At 33.2% G+C, this 13,904-nt stretch overlaps 1 protein-coding gene across 1 annotated transcript in view; it reads right to left on the bottom strand.

Annotated features, from left to right (window-relative positions):
- The window catches only part of rhea (Talin_middle and talin-RS domain-containing protein rhea), a 49,416-nt gene that overhangs the window by 7,839 nt on the left and 27,673 nt on the right, over positions 1 to 13,904 (bottom strand). The window contains exons 3-10 of the mRNA XM_040722330.2: positions 6,195 to 6,321; positions 5,945 to 6,109; positions 2,365 to 2,686; positions 2,021 to 2,291; positions 1,444 to 1,612; positions 956 to 1,382; positions 788 to 879; positions 56 to 721 (exon numbers count right to left, since the gene is read on the bottom strand). Coding sequence (XP_040578264.1) covers positions 56 to 721; positions 788 to 879; positions 956 to 1,382; positions 1,444 to 1,612; positions 2,021 to 2,291; positions 2,365 to 2,686; positions 5,945 to 6,109; positions 6,195 to 6,290 — 2,208 coding nt within the window. The 5' untranslated portion in view covers positions 6,291 to 6,321. The remainder of the gene's footprint in view (positions 1 to 55; positions 722 to 787; positions 880 to 955; positions 1,383 to 1,443; positions 1,613 to 2,020; positions 2,292 to 2,364; positions 2,687 to 5,944; positions 6,110 to 6,194; positions 6,322 to 13,904) is intronic.

Raw genomic sequence — 13,904 nt, 5'->3', positions numbered from 1 at the left:
ATGACAATTAATATAACTACATTTAACTGAACACTTTAAAAATTTTAATAATTACTTTATTTTGAGTTTGTTGATCAGTACACTTTGATGCAACGTTCTTTGCTTTCAACACTAAGGCAGCAGTGGTATTTGCAACAGCCTTAGCTAACCCCAAGAGTATATCCTGTCTCTCTTTTTCTTCAACTTCTTCTTCTCCTATGGTGTAAAGAACTCTATGAGAAGCAGAACCAACTTGAGAGGCTGCAGACAGCATTGTTTGTCTGGGTTCTTTTGATTCGGGTTCAGCGGCAGCCAGAAGATCTGTGAATGCAGTGCAAAGATTTTTAGCCGCACCCATTAGGTCATCACCATCAGCTCCTTCATCATCCATAAGTGCAGCGAGCAATTTAACGCCTTTAGCCATTTCTGGAAGATTGTTGGAAATAGTGTTGACTGCAGCACCAACGGCATTATGATCTGTCTCCTCTCCTTGACCTGTTAGTGTAACCATTTGAGCAGTTGCTGCATTCATGGCGGATACTTGTGAGTGGATTGTTTGTTTATTAGTATTCTTCTGGGTTTCCTTCCATTGGCTTGAGGCAGGATCATTTCCAAGAGGAGGAAGACGTGCTTTTTCAGTTAATAATGTTTCCGCACGATGAATAGACTCTTGACCCTGAGATATGGTTGATACTAAAGCTCTTTGGGGTCCAGTAAGAGAATATTCCTCGGGATGTTTTGCCTAAATAAATCAATATAAAAAAAATAATTAGCAACGCATTATCTTTGATAATTATAAAATACATACACCAGAGCTTCCAACAGCCATACTATGATTGTTAATATGGGATTTATATTTGCTTTCCATTGTTGAGTCTTTAAGAACAGCTTGAGATGCACCTGTATTTTTTCATATAATAGAATAATTATTATTGATGCATAATTATATATATTAAAGAATTTATTCTGTTTATACCATTAGAGTTACGAAGTAATCCTGGTTTAGCAACATTGGATGCTTCAACCTTTTGATTTGCTGCTCCAGGTAGACCAACAATCGTAATAGCCCTTCCTGGAGCAACGATATCCTCCTCCATGGCCTCTTCTTCATTTCCATCGTCTCCAATACGCTCTTTCCAGTTACGTTTCTTCAATATTATATCAATATAACCGGCAATAAGTTGGGAGATTTGTTCACCTTCAGTTGTCTGAACAGAATAATACTGATCTTGATAGTCACCAAAATCAAGAGTAAATACATTTGGAGATGCAGCCCATCTTCGAACAGTTGTTAATGGCCAAGTTTTAAGAATTTCCTTCGTTTTTTCATCTAATCTCAATACAGAGTCTTTAGTTACGCCCAACAGCCTGGGAGCAAGTTTATTACGACCATGCATTTTTTCCTAATTAATGGATTCATTTTATTGTTAGAAAAAACCCGTTATTGAATCAATTGATTTTTACCTTTACTAAGAAAAAGTGAACACCAAATGTTTTAAGTCCCCTAGCTAATTTGACATATTCAACCTTGGAGTCGACTTCAGAGAGTCCCATTAATTTTTTGTGCTTTTCAATAATTTTCTTTTCTATATTTCGAGAGCGAATATAGGATTGAGGTAAAAACTCTTTTAAGCTGTTAAAATAAATAAGATTGAAAATATATATCAAGTCTAAAACAAAATCCTTGAGTGAGTATATAACATCTCTTGAAATGGAAAGATTCTTGTCCTTTTTTAAATATTGAAATACAACAGAGTTCTTAATTTTGAACAAAATAATTCAAAAAATAAATTTCATGTTGTTCTTTGAAAAAGAGAAAAAAAGTATAACAGTCTCTAAAACATATATATATATAAAGATACAAGATAAACGACTCAAAAAAGTTTATCCAACTTTCGCCCAACCTTTCTGCCGACTTTCTCCACAATTTGTCTGAAAAGGAGCGACCGCTCCTTTCTCCCACAAGAACAATTTTTTTTATTTTGACATCTTAACAGATCAAGAGACACTCATATACTAAACTATATCTGTGTATACTCACTCGATGATGCCGCTCTTGTGAGTGGATTCTTTATAATCCCCAAATTGAATTTGAAATTGGAGAGCTGCAAATTCTTCTGCCACATTTTGTGTAACTGGATGAGTTCCGTCCAAAATCCCCTCTCTTGCTTGCTCATAGAGCAAATTCAATTGAATGGGATCTCTAGAATCAATATTTGCATCACTGAAAAAATATTTTCTTTTCAGTAATAAAATATCACTCTCAATGATCCCTTGTTCCCTGAGTGTTCGTCCATGATCAACCCAATTTACTGTACGTACAAATAAAAAGTCAAAAAATCAATGCAAAATTTAAGAGATAAAAGTGGGAAAGGGTGACAGTACCTCCATCCTCTGTTTTAAGCTGTTTCTTTAATTCATCCATTTTGGGATCCACCTCTTTATCTCCGTCACGATGCTTTGTTTTTCGTATGGTTAGAGTTCCTCCAATGGTTCCAAATCGATTTGACGTAACAGTCTCATTTTCCGCTTCGGTTTTATTCAGCACCAAGGAGTACTCATCATGGTTAGTGATACCGATTTTAGTACAAATAATAACCATGAGATTGGAAACAATTTGACTATCATCTACCATTATGGCTTTTACAGCACCGTCCATCATTCGTACTTTTAATACACGAATTTTTCGTCGATATTCGAGTGCATCCTTTTATAAGAAAGAATATATCGATATGGTATATTGTGGTGTCATTAAGAGTCCAATAGGGACACTTTTTTATGAAATAAGTACAAAATTCATATGTCCGTATATATATTAAGTGATCATTTTATAACGCCAATCCATTTGAAATTAACAATTTGTATTGAAATGAATAAAAACTTCTCTTATTAACTTTAGTGGCACATTGTGGACTTCTTTTTATTTAGGCACAACAATAGGTATAAAAATCAAAGTATTTTGTATGAGTTTTATAACATAATTGACCTAGAAAGCGTGCAAGACTTTTTGTAGTTGCAACCTAAACATAATTTTTTATCGCTTTTATCGTTTTTATTAATTTTTTAGAAGGGAACATAAAAGTAAAAAGTAATAACTGGTGTGTGCGCTTATGAAAGACGGAGAGTAACTCTCAGGTTTTTTCCTCTGGTATAACAAGAGTAAGTTCTTGCAAGAATCGGAGTAGAGTTCAGGATCGACAGTTATACTATATAAAGAGCGGGATTTATGTCTATTTCCTTCCTCTCACGGTTGATTGCAGTTGATCTAATAAACAGAAATGATAGCTAAGGAAAACATTCTTCAAATTGTCAGGATTATCAAGTTAATTTTTGATTTTCCTTTATTATTACATGGCGGTAGGTCATATTTTATGTAGTTCTATGAACATATTTATGACTTTAATGAATTATTATTTGCTTAACTACATAGTTCTCGAGAAACGAGTTTTTGTATTCTCAATTGATCTTAAAAACAGCCTATGGCTATTCCGGATCAATATTAACATACAAAAACTATTTGCCACACGGTGGTCAGTAGAGGACAAACTTAACATACCGGGCTCCTCTACTTTTTGATGATTTACAATGTAATTTATAAATTAGCGGAAAACAAAAATGGGATTTCTTTTCATTATAGCTATTCCCCTTTAAAAAACTAGCCTCTATAAAACATGTAGGTTTCCTATTTTAGCGTGAGCGAGCTCTTGAGCAAAAATAATTGTCAAAGTTATTTATTTCTTTCCTTTTTTAAAATTTGTTTTTTTATTTTAAGTTTGTTTTTTTAAATAAAATCTTTTCCAAAAAAAAGGTCAATTTTTTTTGTATTTTTATGGTAAAAATGTAATCTTGGTGTATATATAATTTACATTTTTACGAAATAATATCCAACATGGGCCTGGTACAAGTGTCCCCTTTAAAACCGGCATTTAATATGTACATTGATTTATATATATAGCAAATGGTCACCCGGCGTTATTCGAGTTAAGAAGGGAGCGGAAATCAAATGGGCAATGTTATTTTTTCTTAATGTTTAGACCCCTTCGGTATCGGGGAAGTATTATAATAATATGGTGCCTGTATATTCAATGTATGTATTATATTGATTTTTTTGAATAAAAAATGTGTTATAAACTTCTAATAAAATATCAACGTATATGTATGAAAACATTTGTCTAGATGAGAAGTCATCTTTCAAAAAATTGCCAGAACGAAATTTGCAAAAAACTGTTTTGCACTAATTTAGACAAATAAGTAGACACAATAGCATTTATTTGCATTGTAAAGAGGAATACAAAACTAATGATATTTTTTCGTACTTGCAAAACCCAAAAATTATGGAGAACAATGTTGTCGAAAGATTAACCCTGGATAATTGGTTCATTTTTGCAAATGTAGGAAAAATTATTTAATTCTTGAAATTGAAAATACACTATTTTAGAGTTAAGGTTTATAAGCTTATGTCCGAAATGCATCGTTTTATGGACTTTCTTCTTAAAAATTGACGTTTGAGAAAAAAAATGAAAAATTATTCAGAAAAAAATGGATATTTCAGTTAAAAATCCATTTTTATGTGTCAAATTAAAATGCAAACGAATTTTCAGGGAAATATTCCATTGCAAATCCATTTTTTTTTGCACTTGAATATAACGAAAGTGCAATTTTCACCGATTTCTTATTTTGCCCATAACTTTTTGATTTTGAATATATTTAGAAAGCGTACTTATTCGAATAGTTGTGTTTTTACACCCCAGTCACCTTTTGACTTATAACTCAATCATCTATTTAGTCTTCTTGAGCCTAAAAATATTTTTTTTTCTGTTTTGCGTTTAGCACAAGCCTCCCCTCCAAATTCGGTACCCTCGTAATAGCCTGACCAGGATAAAAAGAGGCACTCATGCCAAATATCAACCTCCAAGGCCCATCAGTGTGGGCACCCATAAAGGACACACACACAAACTGTATTTTATAAACGAGAATATACAAATAAGTCCCATGTTCACTATCAAAGAAGTAAAACAAATTCATATTGAACTTATTTAAAGGGGCTTTCTAAAAAAATATCTTTACAAAAAGGAGAAGACAACTTTGTACAATAATTTATCGTCTTTTCTTCTTTGTATGAGTGAGCATACCCCCTCCCTCCCTTCGTCAAATGTACATACATATATTCTATAATATCAATAAAGTCCCCCATCCTTTTAAAAATATTTTCATACATGTGACCATAAAAAAAATGGTTGAATGAAGATGATATAGGGACTTCCGGATGGTTACTTACACCATCCTTCCATAGCTTTAGCACTCATACTTACTTACTTACTTACTCACTCACTCACTCACTGTTTCTTCTTCATAATAGCAAAAGAAGGTTTCTTTTGCGATTATGAAGACTTTCCTATATATGTGTAGATATTCAGCATTTCATCTCATCTCTCCAGCAGACTCACGCTAAGTAAAAATGAAGGGATTCTTGCTGAGAGAGACTGAGGAGCAGCTTCCAGGAACACATACAGACACGAGTCATTTGTCTTTCCAAATAAGCAGCAAACAATAGAAGGATGATGATCATTTGGAAAGCCCAATTGCTCGTGAAGGAGAAGAGATGCGTGTGATGAGAATCAGGGGCATGAATGTATTATAGTATATATATATTTTTTTAAATAAGAAATGATAAATGATTTCTACATACATATTGATAAGTACACTCGTGCCCATCATGAAGTAAAAAGGACACACACACTTTATAGTATATACTGATACAGTATGACTTATGACTGAGTTATGATGAGCTACAGAGATTCCTTCCTCTGAATACATACAAAGCTCAGCAGGGCGTCGTTGTATTCATCAGATCGAGTACGTATATACATACACACATCCATACAACCCCTCTCAAAAAAAATTATGATGTTCAAGAAGAATTGATTCATTATAATTATTTATATATTGAGTAAAGAACACTTACATTGTCTCGTAGTAAATAGTGCTCAAGAGTCCGTCCAGGCTCAAGCCATACACCTTTTTTGGGATCCTCGTCTGGTAGAAATAGTCCATATTGAGTTGACTGTCCCAGACTTTTGATTTCTGATAAATGCTCACGGATTTGAGCACAGGCGTCCAGGGCAGTCGTCTAAAAAACAAGAAACAAAATCCTCAATATTTCCACTCAAAAAATAACACCAACATAATCAATTGTAGGTGGGTAAAATACTTACACGAGGTTTGAATTGGAGAGTCTTTCGAACCAACTCCACTTCACTGTCTCGATCATTTTTTTCGATGATTGATATACGTAGTCTTAGATCCGTCATGGTCCGTCTGGTCTATTACAGAAATCTGCAACTGGAATTAATAAAAAAAATATATGAATCAGTAAGTTAGTAGGAGGAGCAGGAGTATACTATATCCATGCTGAATATACAGAGAGGGAACCTGAACCCACCCGTGAGGCTGGCTCTTAATGTTTTCATGTTTCAGAGAAAAATAGGGACTTGTTCCTCTGGCGATATGTTGGAACACAATAAATTCTAATATTTCTCGGGGAGATGTTTTTATTCCTTCGCAGAAAAAAGGAGGGGGAACTGAATGGAATAGTAAGAATTATGAATTGAATTGTTAAAGGAAAGGAATAGAGTGTGGTGATATCAGATAGACAGTCGTTGGAAAGAGGGAAAAGAGAGAGAAGGAAAGAGTAGTGACAATGGTTCTCTCTCTCTCTGCGTCGCACAAAACAAACCAATGGCTGTGAGCGTGGGGAATTGAAACCATTCATAGAACACGCCTACACTCCTCGTCGGATGATATCATTAATGAACTTAGTGAAAAAATAAACTTTCGCTAAATTATATTACGTATAACTAAGAAAGGAAAAGGAATCTTGATACTTAAAGCATTGATACCTAGCTACAGAGTACAAATATAACTATGTGGCATTACTATGATATGCCACTGATTCTCTAAATAATCAAGACTGTAACCGGTTCAAGTACAGGGGTTCCATCCGTTCAAAATAGAGATGTGGCTCTACTGACTCACACCCTTTCATATGTCCCGACCAGAGGGGATTTGTTTTAGTGGTTGGATATTTGTCCATGATTAAATATAAATAACATATAGACACAAATGCAATATTCCGCACAAACTATTAGGATATGTGGTGCGTCAATACAAAGACAATCATGAACAAAAATCCAAGAAAAAGAGAAAATCCCGATTTATTTCTTTAATTCATATATCAGGGCAGTCTGCAGGGTGTGGGATGCCCTCCACAAATTAAGGAATTGAAAATTTAATGATTGAATTTTTTTCCCTAAGAAATATGTATAGTGTAGAACAATTATTGGAACTTTTCAAATAAAATGAGTCAAAGTATCATTGTTTTATAGACACGATTTATTTCGCCTACATTAAATGCTCCAGAGGGTTAATAAGAATATTTTAAAGATATAAATGGAGAATAATTCCCCTATAGGAGTATAAATGTAAGCAAGCCACTCTCAATTATGAGAAAAATGAGAAATAAATTGAAATTATTATTATAAATCCTAATTTACACTAATAGTAGCAGCATCTAAAATCGATCCCAATGTAATTTATTGAAATGAGACCGATAAACAATACTACCCCTTCTTGGTTCGAGCTCAAGAACCAGTACCTATATGGTTAGCACCCTCTAAATTATGATTCATTTTGAAAATAACTTTTAGGTCCATGAGTCCTATGTCAAATCATTCCTTATTTCATTTTGGGCATTACTTACGTAAAGTGTTGTGTCCGTCCTGATTTATGACATAAAACTGCAGTAGCATCAAGTTCAGTCCCAGGATCGATAAAGCTCAATGACGTATCTCAACTTATTTTAATTCATTCCAGTACTCACAGTCCTAAGGACCGTTACTAAGACCGGACTGGACCAAATATATAAGGACTGATACAGCCCTACTTACGGTCATACATTGTGGATATTGTAATTCATACTCGTTCGTATAGAGTAACTTGTACTAGGTACATCCTAAAGAGACTCCAAGGAAAGTAAATATAATAAGGGTGAAATAGTAATGAAGCAAAAACACATGACGTATCAGAATTATATTCATACCCCGTTGATAAAAAAAAAAGATGAGACTATTGTAGAGCGCGAGGAAATAAAAATATAATGTTTCCCTACAAAAATCCCATTCCAAAAGATGATAAACTACGACATACAAGCAGATTGGTCAACGTGCTTCTAAGAAAATAAGATGAAGGATTTAAAGGAAGAATGTAGTGTTCTCATGATATAATGCAATAATTGAATATTTATTCTGTTGAAAATAATTATTCATTGATAATTTAATTGTAATGATACCAAATTAGATGGGACATACACTCCAAAGCAAGGGAACACATATTTTTTCAGTAATTTCAATAGATCAAAATAGAATGATGATCTATAAGTTGATAATGATAATAATAAAAATGATATGTGCTATAATAACTTATAGGTCGGGGTTGGATTTTCGAAGAGAAAAAACAGTTTTGGGATTAGAAAAAGGAAGACTATTGGTACACTTGTTGTGGTTTTCTTGTTTTTTATTTATAAATAGAGTATCGTGGTGTATAAATCTCTCTCTGAATGATGAATTCCAACCTAGTCTGAGTGTAATTTAACAAAAGGCATATTGAAATAAGTATTTACGTATTTAAATATAATTATAACATTTTCCCTGTACTAGTAGTATCTTCAATTTGAAAAATCGCATCCCTACTTATTAGACATAACTAAATAGAATTGTATCTGTCTATGAGATGTATACATTGCAACTTGTACGCTCTGCTTACAATACAAGTTACAAATTATAAATAATATGTAGAAAATCCCAACACGTTATTTGTACTAATTACCTACATAATTCCACAAATCCACGGATATTAGATGAAAATTACATATAGCTATTAGTTAGTCATCTCCATATGAAGCAGAGCGCCACATAATATTTATAATACAATAGTCAACAAAACGTAAGCTCCCTCCTCCCTAGGATTCCTGATAGAGGTGGGGCAAAGTTCCTATAATGGAAATCCAAGTCGAGTCTCAGCTGTCGTTTACCTCAAGAAGCATGAAAATGACTTTTATATTTGCTTATTTGATTTAGAATAATTTTTCGCATTGAAAGATATAAATGAAAGAAAACAATCATAAAATATAGTTTTTTGGATTCAAAAATATTTTAATTATAGCTCTATCTTTTTTCACAATCAGAGAAAATGTATGTAAAAATGAGTGGAGTGGCACAATTTTTCCAGGGACGGTCATTTGTAAATCTTAGCTACATATTAACAAAAGCCCATTTTAGTTAAAATAAGTTCTTTCTTTTTTTTTTGCCCTTTTTATAGACAAGATGTGCTTCTCTCAGACGGCCATTTATTAATAAATGAAAATTTCTTTACTTTGCCATTTTTATAAAACAGGGCAATCCTTTTTCGTACTATAACCACCTTTCTTATAAACGACATTTCGAGATTATGCTTTTTACAGAATTTGGCCAGGAGGGGGGCAAATACCCCATGAAGTAGTGACAATGCTTCTAAGTACAAAAATGACGAAAACCAACATAAACAAATAAATATTTAAAAAGTTATATAAGATTTGTTACTTCAAAAATCTTTTGAAGCATCATTAATTAGTATATCAATAGTTCATAAATGAACTATTGCTCTCTGTAGACCACACAGGCAGATATTTTGGATTATTATTTCATCTTTCACTTAGTAATCAGGAACAACTCAATTGAATGGCAAAAATTTGATTTGATCAGGGTTTGGGACGTTAATAATTATTAATATCCCAAATCCAGTTAAATTTACTTACCTTAATGGCATAAGTAATAAACATCCTTACATTTGTTACGTCATCTCTCTTATGGACTCTTTTTGAAGAAGAAGAAAAAATACAGGACAAGACAAAAGTAGGAAATAAATATACACAAGCAACAATTGTGTTATTGTTTCTCATTGCCCTCATAATATTTGATACTATGTATAAATATTAGCATAACTTTTTATTCTTTAAACGTGACTCATTCTTGTGCTAGTATAACTTAAGTTACTTATCATATAATAACGGGTGAACAATACAATTAGAACATCTGCAAATGGATGGACTAAAAGACTACAAAATACCATCTTTTTAACAGTATATACTGTTGGGTTTCGATGCGAAAATCCAAGACCAGTATTATTTCAGTGGACCAAACTCCTTAAGTACTGTAAAGAAGTTCAGTCTGGGCCGGTCTCATCTAAAATTTGGTCCAGACGGTTTCTATAGAACGATCAGAGGTTTCCGCAGGACTGTATTGGGGGGGAGGGGGACTTAACTTTGCATTTTTTTTTTTTTTTTTGAGGAACTAAATTTTATGGAAAAAAAATTGAAAAATCCTCAGCTATTCACAAAAAATTTCAAAAATTGCCAATTGCTCAACAGGGGAGGCGTGTTTCGAGTGAACATTGACCTATAATAACGTCATATGAATTGAAATGCGTTTTATAAAATATCATATTTGTACAGCTCCTAAAGTAGGTGTGGGGAGAAAATTGGTCTATAGATTGAGACCGAAACAATTAGTTCACCATTTGAAAACGATTAAATTTTGGCTACGGTCTGAAATCGCGGTCTGGACAAAAAAAAATATCCATCTAGAAAAAATCAATTAAGACCAAATTGAAAAAAAAAAAAAAAATCGGTCTTGGATCGAGTCTCAACACTAAAAGCTACGCATAATTAAAAGGCAATGGTATTGTTCGGTATACCAGTACTACATGAGTATAGTCTATGGGGACCTGACGCATGTAAAATAGTACTATACCCAATTGGTATACGAACAAGTGCATGCCGTTACGTCATTACGTTATAAAAATAATAGGCCCGTAGATGAGCAAAAATAAAAATGTTATCAAATCTATGAGCTTACATACATAAGTACGATAAATACGAAAATATTGGTATCGTGACAACACTATTATTTTATAATAATATACATGCTACAAAATTTATTCAAGTGCTCATTGTTAAACCATATATATATTAATTTATAATAGAGATGAAAAAAAGCTTGGTGATACTCCAAGTCCAAGTCGAGTTTCATGTCTTTGCTCACAAGTCCAAGACCTTGAATATATATTTTGTTCAAGTCCTGAGAAAAAGTAGTTTACTTTAAAGAAATCTTTATATCACGTGAAAAAATATAAATTACTTTCAAGCCCAAGTCCTGTTATGTAACCCACAAACGGGATGAAGGGGAGGGAGGAAGAAAATAGGGCATGACCTTGATGAATGACAGACTTTGAGCTCCCCAATCTTGAGAATATTAAAAGGAGATTAAAGTCACCTACTTGGAATAAGTAATATGTAGTAGAAAAAAGAGAAGAGAGATGAAGAGAAGGAAATTGGGTGGACCCGGGAGAAGGAAGGGCATAAAGAAAAACGAGGGGAAAAGAAAGAGAGGGAACGTAAAGTACGGTCGTAGATTGTTCATACATACATCTATTAAGCAACCCACCCTTAGCACAACCATCACTTACAAAAAAAAGAAAAAAAAACGTGGAGAAAGGCTCGGTTTGTCGACCAATGGTACGCTAGGGGGAATTTCCCAGGATTTGTAACAAAAACCCCGTATCAAGACGGTGGGAAGAAAGAAAAGAAGGACGACTTTCTTGTCCTACATAATATTTCCAAAAAGAGGATGAAGAACGAGAGAGAGAGAGAGAGAGAGGAGGGGAGATGCTAGATCAAGATTTTGTCCCTGGACAACATGCTTTGGTTTGTATGTACGTATTTTACTTCTCTTTTGATACATATGTATTTGAACTTTATAGCTGATTATATCTATCTTCAAAGAAGACAAAGCTCTGGATCTCAACGTTAATTATCACATACTATAAGTTGTGAACATGGTAATAACTTAATTTCCCTTATAAGAGAACCCACACATTCTTTTTAAATCCATATGCATAAGGATAGATCCCTGGAGTGCCACAAACGATATTTTAATGGAAAAGGAGGAATAATTTCCTTCCTATTTGTAAAAGTACCAAGTACGCATCATAATATCATATTATTTAACAATTTTATATTACTATTTTATACATTGAACCAATGTATGGATCTTTTAAGAAAGGAAAAAAACCAAAAGGGAGACATGTATCTGTTTCACTATTGACTAAGGGCCAAAACGGAAGTCCTTCCTTCCTTCCTCTAGATGTTGTATTCCCCCTTTCCAATGCACAAACACACACACACAAATGGGGAGGATATGAAACCGTTCTTATGGACGTACGTTCATAAGATACATTTATATGTATTATTTGAACCCATGATGATGTTCGTCTTCTTATTTTCTTTCATCCTCTCCAAGACACTCAATAACAATAATGACCCCAACACAACAATAATGACTCAGATCCTTTTTGTTATAATATGAACGTACATTAAATATTGTTATTCATTATTTCCTTCAAGTTGAATATGAATATTGATGAACTGATTTGACTTTCTTTCAATGGACTAACAACACCCCCGTTAACTCCTTGATGTATGTAAAATGAGCAGATGACGTATCTATGTGTAATGTTCTTATTTACATACACTTCAGCAACACAAATTCTCAGATCATTATGAATAAAAGGTGATAAGGATGTTGTGGAGGATTAAAACTCATACTATGTCACTTGGGACACGAGGTGTGTGTGAGAGAGAGACAGAGCTATTTATCTTTTTATTGAGCCCCAGGAGACACCTTTATATTCAACAAGTCATTACCTTTATTGTATCTCGCAGCAACATTTCCAATCCAAAAGAAACAGAAAAAAGGCCCAAAATTAGTTGAAAAGAAGCGAATTCTAATTCAACCCCTTCCTTTGCTATCTAATTTCAAATACAGATTGTATACTTCTTGAAAACCAATAAAAGTAATTATATGGTATCTGCAAAGTAGCTTTATTAATGTAATTATCTATCATTAATTGGAGGTATCTTAGAACATTTAAATTGTTGTATAGAACACACGGACATTTTATTTTATGTGTGACTATGCTCAGGATTTGATGTAAAAAAAAGAAGAAAATCATGACAATTATAACAGTTCAAAGACATTACATACTCCTTTAATTAATTTGATTTGATTGTTAGACTAATTATGGGTGAGAAAGGACAAATAACTGGACGAAACGGGCAACCCAAATAGGCCATTAATTGTCAAGTTATTTCAAAGCTTTTGATTTTTGAAATACAAATTTTGTTTTTTAGGGAATAAAATATAGCGTAAAATTGGAAATTCATTGGTCGATTATTCTCAAAGAGTCTTGGCCTAGTTTAGTGCTGTTCGGCGGTATACCAGTACTATAGTGATACCCGAGTAGAAACCCATTTAAAGCGGTATTATACTCAATTGTACTTTAGTTTTAGCTCTTTCGCCCAAAAAAAAAATGGCCTCTGGAATTTCTGACTACTCCAAAAATTGCCCCTTTATAAAAAGTCATCCCATTCCCCCTCTCCAAACAAAAATCAGATGCAGACATCCATGTAAGCCCTTAATGACATTTTTGTTTAATATATTTAATCAAAAAGCTACCAAAAAGTACTGAATTACTGTTACCAATATGTTTGTAGCAGAACTGGTATATACATATTGGCATTTTGACAACACTATGTATGAGAGTTGTCCTACGTGTGTATATTGAATAACTGACTAAGACGGAGGGAATCGTAAGAAAACTGCCTTTTCGAAGTGCTCCAATTCACTATGGTTTGAATAGAGTTATTATATGGATGTATTATTCAAAACTGATGAAGTGGAGAGAAAGAAATAAAGTATCAAGTTGATTTTTTACCATTCATCACTTGGTGAATGGTAAGATAGAACATAATAATACTAAGATACTTTATATTC

This window comes from Lepeophtheirus salmonis, chromosome 1 (assembly GCF_016086655.4).
Source record: "Lepeophtheirus salmonis chromosome 1, UVic_Lsal_1.4, whole genome shotgun sequence".
Lineage (NCBI taxonomy): Eukaryota > Metazoa > Arthropoda > Copepoda > Siphonostomatoida > Caligidae > Lepeophtheirus > Lepeophtheirus salmonis.
This window is presented reverse-complemented; position numbering and strand designations above follow the sequence as displayed.